Raw genomic sequence first — 8,224 nt, 5'->3', positions numbered from 1 at the left:
GACAGCCAGGTCTACTAGTCTATCCGTGCAACCTGACCACAGTGTGAAAACAATAAAACACTGTCACTGGAGGAACAGTGAGTAAACCAGTTGGATTAAACCACAGTTATGTCTGAAAATAACATGCACGAACAAAGCCAAGATATGCTCACCTAGCATGTCCGTCCAGTGAACCTTGTAAATATTCAACAGCCCCGACTTATAAGTGTCACGATTCTGCAGTGTAGCAGGCAGGATAAGGATCTAAACACAGGACTCAGGAGGGAAAGCATGAGCTCAGAAATACACAGCTTTATTGCTGGTCGCACATCAGGTAAAAGGAAACTAGGAAACATAATATGAGAGATGACATGAAGGGCACTGGCAAAATATACACGAGGTAATCAGGGAGATGGGACACACCAGGGAGCACAGCTTAACAAAACATGGGAAGCAAAACTGAATACAAAAACACAAAGGACTGCCAAAGGAAAACAGGAAGTAAATATAGAAAGAGAGATGCTGACTTGACACAACACAGGGAAGCAGACGCACAATAGGGACTACAACAGGCACACTAGAAGAACAAGAGGAAGGAACGCCGAGGACTTAAACTAAAGCACAAGGAACAGAAACCAGGACGAAATACACTTAACCAGAAAGTAAACCATAAACGATAAAACACCAGACATGGGAACACAGGAAGCCTGAGAACTTAAACACGGGATTTAAATATTAAGTGAACAACAACCAAGAACAGAACTCGGATAACAAACAAACACAAAACCAACCAGGAATGACCAGAAAACGGCACAAATTTAAAAACTGCAAAAACACAACTAGGAATCAAACAGTAACCTTAAACGACAGAAAACCGAAAGTCCAAACACTGAAAACGTAAAGAAACCCAGAAGCATGACAATAAGATCGAAGCAAAAAGTATATTAAGTAGAAACACACGGAGGTCGGTGACACAGGCTAAAGTGTTGTGCTTTTTTCATAGAGATCTCGTGAGATGATAAAGACCATACCTAGCCAGCTAGCGATAGCTAGCTACACAACCGTTTGGAGTTGTTTACCAACTTAACGTATTGTAACTACTCATAGAAACATACCTTTATCTTTTTCCTTCCTTTAATCTTATTCTTCCTCTTCTGTGGCTCAGAGGGACAGGTCCTTTCTGTGACATTTCTATTTTGTAGCTTGTGACCAAAAGACCATCAAGTCACGCGGAGCACTGCCGATGCGCATGCCCGCCCAAACTACCTGAATGCACTCTGACACAGGAAGTCGGTCAGCAAGTGGCCTGTAAATTAAATTATTATTGCTACAACTGCACAATTCTGGAATGTTGTAATGGTTTATAATAGTAATTCTTTGTTTTAGGACGCTGGCATGTAAGAAAAAAATTCCATTACATGATGTAGATTAAAGTTGGAATCGTTTGGATGAGCACACGTATGAAAAGAGCATAACAAGGTTTTTATATTTTAAGCTTGTACTGCTGTTGTCCACTAGAGGTCACTGATTACTAAGCTGTTATAGTACACACAATCAGGTTACAGGTTTTAGTGAACATCAGTGATTGGTTATTTGTTTTGTCCCCTGATGCCAAAATCTGGGAAAACAATTTGTCAAATATATATATAAAAAAAAAAATCTAATATTTGGAGTGTAGGGAGAGAGGAAGTTTGATCTCAGATGGCAAACTTAATCTTTACACATTTAGCACTATAGGATTTTTAAAAAAAATATCGCAAAGTGCAGTCATGGACACATCAAATTACGACTAAATGACAGGCAAAAACCTGTATTAGATTCTGCAATTTAGTTTAGTTTAGTAAAAGGATATTTTAAGATATTTTTTCCCCCATTACGATTATTAAACTTACCAGTTGTTGCAGTTTACCCTTGTAAACTTCTTTGTGGCAAATTTGGCAACTTTTTTCTTTTCATATACTGATAAATGTTAAGTAACAGCAGCAATTTGAATAATGGGAGGGAAAAAAATGGTCATTTCCACATCAAATTATGCCTGCAGCAACTTATTTGTGGGATATATAGGAATGATAAATAATTATGATAATGTTTGTATTTGCTGTTGCATCACTCAAGTTATGCATTGTTTCAAACACTACACATTTTTTTTTTTGGGATAGTTAGCTTCACACACTGACAAATAAAAATGATTATAGTCAAGTGACAAGTGTGTGTGTATGTATCTGTAATATAAAGTGTGTGTATGCTCTACATAATAATGAAATTTAAATAGTAACAAATCTGAATGCGCAAAAAAATTTTGTAGATTTGTGAAAAATGTCTGCAGAGTGGGCAAAAATCTCTTGCTTGTCACACACTACAAAAGAAGCAGAAATATCAGTATGAACTTTTCATCTGTTTTGTACATAAAAACTGAAAAAGCCTTAAATATGTAGCATTTAAAAATGGGTTTAGAATAAATGCAAATGTGTAACATCATAATTTGGATGGTATTTGCATTCATATTCAAGGATTCCAGCCAAAACCTGTGCGAACTTCATCACTGGGACCAACTTCAGATCAACACCAAATCAAACCCAGTTTTGCCGTTTTACTAGAAGCTGTATAATAAATGGAAATACTCACACAAGAGTTTTGTTCTTTAAACAAGCAGAAACATTGTTTCATTTGGTCCTGGCTTAAGTGTATTTCATTAAAAATAAAAGGTCAGGAGAAGTGGAGTGGCAAGCTTGTAAATTTTATTTTCATGTGTAAATGTTTGTTACTGATTGAATTTTCTCATTTTTGTCAATGAAGAAACAACTGAAAAAGCATTCACAAAGTAAGAAAACAGTTATAGATAACATACGATATATTGATGTGTAAAAACAGCGTCACGTGTAGGTCGACTGGAGGAAGCAGGAGGGTGCGGCCTGCAGCACATCCCTCCTGAAATCCTCTGTGGTCGAAGGAATTTGACGCAAAATTCAGTCTCAAAGATGTCCTGAGGCTTCTCTCTCTTTTTCTTTTGCCTTCAGACTGGTTGCGGTTAAAGCAAAAAACAGAATTTCTATCTTTTAAACCAATTTCAAGGCATCTCTTTTATTTAAATCCCTTTAAGTTAGTAAAAATATGTCTTCTGATCTCTAAAATATTTCCAGGAGGACCTAAGAGACATCTTTGAAGAAGACTTATGCTGTGAATTCCTGGCGTGTGAAACAACCATGCACATCAGACGGGTAACTGTGAGATGAAGCATACTGTACACCAACAGAATACACTTACAGTTTGTGAGTTTTACCGCTCTGCTGCAGGCACAATGAAAAACAAGTCGACAGAAATAAAAGCCCTTCAGAGATTTGACGGTGGACCGTTTTTCTTCACTTTCTGGGTGATGATAAAAACTGGAATGTTTTCAGATGATTCATCTGTCATTGGCTTTTCAATCCCTGTTAATTTCACAGACTTATTGATACGTTGGTTTTCAGCAGTGCCGACATGAGGCAGAGGTAAAAACACACCATCCAACCCCGAAAACATCGTACCGCAAATGTTCGCACGGCATCGATCGAACCCAAGATGTTTTTTTTTTTGTTTAAAAACCTCCACATAAACTTATTGCTGCTTCTTCATGGCACAAATAATGGAAACAATACATCTTTTTTTTTATCATATGATTATGTTCTCATTTGCCATGCAAGCTCACTACAGTACAGCTTCTATATTAGCTTATATTACACAGAAACGACAAAGTAATTCAGAAAACAGAGCAGGTTCATGTGCGTCTCGCCACACAGTGCCAGACTAACGTCTACAGCTGGTTTTACGGTTAGTGAGTACATACAAAAAGATTATTATTGTCGCTACCACACAAAATAATGGTTATGATACTATCAGCGGTATTTATCATCAATAATAATAATAATAATAAAAAAGCAAACAAACAAAAAAAACCCACACACATTATCAGGGCATCACAAATAACAAACCAAAGGGGGCCAAACTTAATGTTTGAAATAATTTAAACATTTCTTTTGACATTCATTCCTTCGGGTGTTTCTTTCTTTCTTTTTTTTTAAAAAATGTACAGTATATATTTATCTGTATAGAAGTAGTGCTTCATTTCTAGAAATACAAATGAAAAAAATAATAAACACAAAAGGGCTGCATTCTGTGAATGCTGTGCAAATAACATCTTTTTACATCAAACCTTTTAACTTTTACCGTCCCGACAAACTCACACACACATCCTCGTAAATCTTCACAAACACAAAAAAAAGTTCAACTTTAAGTTCAATCATAGCTTTGATTTCAAAACGTTTCATCTTGCCGTCCACTGACGGACTGCAGCCAACTTTGAACCGAGTGTACATCAGCTTCGTCCTGTGCGCCTGAAACAAACACAAATAACCGTGCGAGTGCTGAGAAAAAACGACAAACAGTCGACTGATGAGCTTGCAGCTAAAACCAAAATTTCAGCGACTGCCGGAGACTTCTTTGTCCCGCTTTTGAAAGCACACTTGACACCTCAACTCTAATCTGAAACAAGAAAAGAAGAGCTCCAATCAGACTCTCTCCTCCTCACCTGTCCTACTTTGACCTGCCAGCAGGAAATCAAACTGCAGATGTGACAGAGAACAGAGACACACCTGAAGACCGTCGACTCGTTAAAAACAACCCTCACTCTGCTCAGCTTCAATCAAATATCAACAACCTCCAAAGGTTCATCACAAGACTACTACTGCCCGCTGGCAACGTGCTTTTGGATTCACAGATGAAGAAGCAACACAGACGTACTTATCATCCATAATCCCTCAGGAACTACAACGTGGCAAACTGAACAGAAGACATCTGACAAACAAGGAGTTCTACAACAATCCTTTGCATCTCAGATTAATCTGAGAAGAAGTGAGTTTCCTGTGAGCATCTTCTGTTTAATGACGCCCTGGGAGCTGTCAAAATCAAAAACACAGGACTTCAAGCGGTGTTTTTTCTTTTTAGTGAGATGCTCCCACGAAACTAAGCTCAGAGTTCCCCTCTGCAGGAGGGGAAGGAAAAAACAAAAAGGTGCAAACACCTCTGATGTATTCCACCTTCTAAAATACAAACAAAAAAGTAAAAGAAAACATCTAAGGACAGAAAATAATTAATACTTGTTGGAACACAACATGTACTGTGTAACTCTTTTTAAAACAAACTTGTTTTGAAATATTGTGGATGAACGTTTTAAAATCAGTCTGAAGGATCCGAGGATGTTAAATTATTATTATTAAAATGACCACTTTGCATCGACGGAGAGAGGTTGAACCACAGTGGGAGGAGTTTCCAGATGAATCAGAAGTGGGATGAATGAAGAAAGTCTAAAAAGCCAGTCCTCGAGCTGTCCGATGAGATTCCTCAGAAACACAAAGATCAACAAAAAATAAGTTCCTGAAATCAAAAAGTCTGAATGTTTTTGCCTTTTTTCTTCCTGGTCAGAAAACCAGAGCGTGAGAGACGAGTGCAAAGTCTTGATTCAAGTTGGTGAGATGATGATGGTGATGATGATGATGGTGACGACAACGATGACGACAAACACAGCGAGTAGTTTTTCTTTGTGTTTTTAAGATGCTGTTGTTTTCAGATGATACGCAGTCAGACGGAGGCAGCAGGGATCAGCTGTGGCTGATGGGAGTTGTTTTGAGTCTGACCAGCGGCCGTGCTGCATTCACATCAGGGGAAAACAGTCGTAATAATGCGCGTTTAACTTTACTTTAAAATGCTTAAATAAAACTGGGGTTGGAGATATTTGGCAAAGGACCTCAATTTGGCCACACATTAAATTCTGACAAAAACCGGCTTTAAATACTCGATAATCAAAAGTGGTGTTTGTCCTCAATGACTTGCACACGTTTGGCAAATTGGATCAATAACAAGTTTAAAAAGCATCTGTGATGTCTTTGCCTTTTGAAAGCTTCCTAGAATATTCTTCTGCTTGATATGTGGCAGAGTCATTGATTTGTTTCTCTTGATGACTTCTCCCTTTGGAATATTTGGAATTTTTCATGCCATTTTAATATCTGTGACGCCTTATGTAACTTTGCTAAGAAAATGGAAATTCTGAAGATCTGTAACTACAACCAATATGTGGCATTTACAGTTTCAGTGGCACTTTATTTGTTGTTTAAATAAAAGCGGTCAGAGCTAGCTTGGTTTCCCCATGACGTGGCTGCAGCATACCAAGAGGAGGTCATGTGACGTGTATATGACTGTTGGCTGCAGTCCAGTTAAACCCTCCCAGGCGCAATGAGTGACTGATGGACATCCTGGGCGTGGCCTCGCTGCAGTGATGACAGCTGATGACGTGTGCGGGAATAGCGGATATTTGAGGGGGGGTGGGGGGTCTAGATGGATTTGGAGGAATCCTGCTTGCTGATGAGGACCTCCAACAGGCGGAGTTTGGCCTTGATCCTCTTGTACTCTCTGTACTCCTCCAGCATCGGTACCCGGTCCTCCTTCTGAACATTTCTGTGTGGGGAGAGAGAAGGAAGAGTTGTGAGGTTTTGCCGTTTGCCTTTCTGCGTTTCTGGCCTGAAAACTCAAAAGTTCTTTATTTGTTCAGCTCTCAGTACTTTTGTAGCTTCTACCTGAAATGCTGACTTTTATTAATAGTTTAGTTTCCCTGCTGTTCCCACCAGTTTACAAATCACTTTCAGCCGTGTCGAACTTGCTAAGTTACTGCTGTGACATCCTGAACCCGATCCAGCTGCTGCTTCACATTAGCTGTTTGGTTATTGGCAGGAAATGCAGCGTGTTTATTACCGAACAGGTGGAGCTTCAGCACAGATATTTTTCTTCAGTAAAAACTGTTTTAAGACCAACTTCTGCTCTTTCTAGTCAGTGGATCTCTTATCCTTTCACTGGTCCTCACTGTTTGTGCAGTTATGTGACATCTTCAATATGCCGTGAAGGTAAAATGATTTTGCCTTGCTATATAATGCAGTGAACCCCCCTCACAACCCATTCATTTTCATGGCTTGGTGAAATTACCTGACATAGACAGGCTGGGAGACTGTGATAAAGGTGTTATATTTTTTCCACAACAGAGAAGCTGTGAGAGACCAAAAAGATGTGTGGTTGAAATCTAAAATCACTGAAAACTCTGTGTGTGTGTGTGTGTCCCACCTACCTTCCATTATGCTGATAGAAATCTTCCTCAAACTCTCGGATGGTCTTTCTCAGTTTCTTCTTCTCTGCTCTGGCCTTCCACAGTTGTTCCAGCAGCTCTGGCCTGGAGGGTGATGGGATACAAGAGAATGCTGTAACCACACATAATACTACAGTGGTGCAGAGACATGAAGGATAGCTTTATTCTCAGCAAAACTCAAGCTAACTTGAGTTAACTGGCTTTGGATTCAGAGAGAAAAGGAGGTCAGCGTGAGCAGGAAGTAAACTGTGGCATGAGTCACAAGCCATTAGAAACGTGTCCAAGTAAGACACCTGGGCTTAAGAACCTGAGCTGATTAGAGGTGTGTGTATGTATGTTAATTCCAGGTATTAGCCTGTGACATGTTAAACAGATTACACACAGAGAAGATGAAACTGGTGTGAAAACTGTGTCAAACTGTTGCTCGTAACTGCACAGTCAGCAAAGCAAAGAAAATCAGAGCGGATTTTCCTCCCCAGGGTTTAGTAAATGAACACAGTAAGCTTCTCTTCTCTTATCTTAACGCATGTCAGTCAGTTATTAGGCATGAATGTTGCATGAATGCACGCAAGTTTGTGCGTGTTTTGTTCTCACATGGACGAGGCGTTTGAGCTGGACAGACGCAGGTCCAGCGCCAGCCTCCCCGACCCCTCCTCCATCTTTTCTCTCATTGAACAGTCGCTCTGTCTGTCGGGCTGGTTCTGGCTCCTCACGGGCCCGTCACTCGGGGTCACTGGGTCGATGGCCATGATGACCTCGGGGCTCTGCATCTCTCCGCCGCTGCTCTCTCCCTCCTCCTCCTCTTCCTCCTCTTCCTCTTCTTCTTCCTCCTCATCCCTCTCCTCTTCTCCCCCACCTTTCTGCTCTTGCTCCTCCTCCTCTTCTTTGATTTCCTCCCAGAAGTGAGCAGTTTCACCCTCAATGATTGGCTGGAGGATCTGACTCCGCCTCTTACTAGAAGGTGATACCTAGAGGAGGGAAAAAGAGGACAATATATTTAATCCATACTTAAATGCTATAAGAAACACTGTAAGAAGAACTATAAGAAGAACTTTGTGTCTCTGGTGTGATTGCATACTT

The 8,224-nt window shown here is 40.0% G+C and overlaps 1 protein-coding gene across 6 annotated transcripts in view; it reads right to left on the bottom strand.

The window, feature by feature from the left end:
* Positions 1–2,700: 2,700 nt before the first annotated feature.
* Positions 2,701–8,224, bottom strand: part of fam13b (family with sequence similarity 13 member B) — a 69,063-nt gene continuing 63,539 nt past the window's right edge. For all 6 annotated transcript variants that reach the window (XM_030739338.1, XM_030739343.1, XM_030739341.1 and 3 more), the window contains 3 exons: positions 7,739–8,112; positions 7,127–7,228; positions 2,701–6,465 (listed from right to left, as the gene is read on the bottom strand). In XM_030739338.1, coding sequence (XP_030595198.1) covers positions 6,342–6,465; positions 7,127–7,228; positions 7,739–8,112 — 600 coding nt within the window. In that variant the 3' untranslated portion in view covers positions 2,701–6,341. The remainder of the gene's footprint in view (positions 6,466–7,126; positions 7,229–7,738; positions 8,113–8,224) is intronic.

This window comes from Archocentrus centrarchus, chromosome 10, assembly GCF_007364275.1.
Source record: "Archocentrus centrarchus isolate MPI-CPG fArcCen1 chromosome 10, fArcCen1, whole genome shotgun sequence".
Lineage (NCBI taxonomy): Eukaryota > Metazoa > Chordata > Actinopteri > Cichliformes > Cichlidae > Archocentrus > Archocentrus centrarchus.
This window is presented reverse-complemented; position numbering and strand designations above follow the sequence as displayed.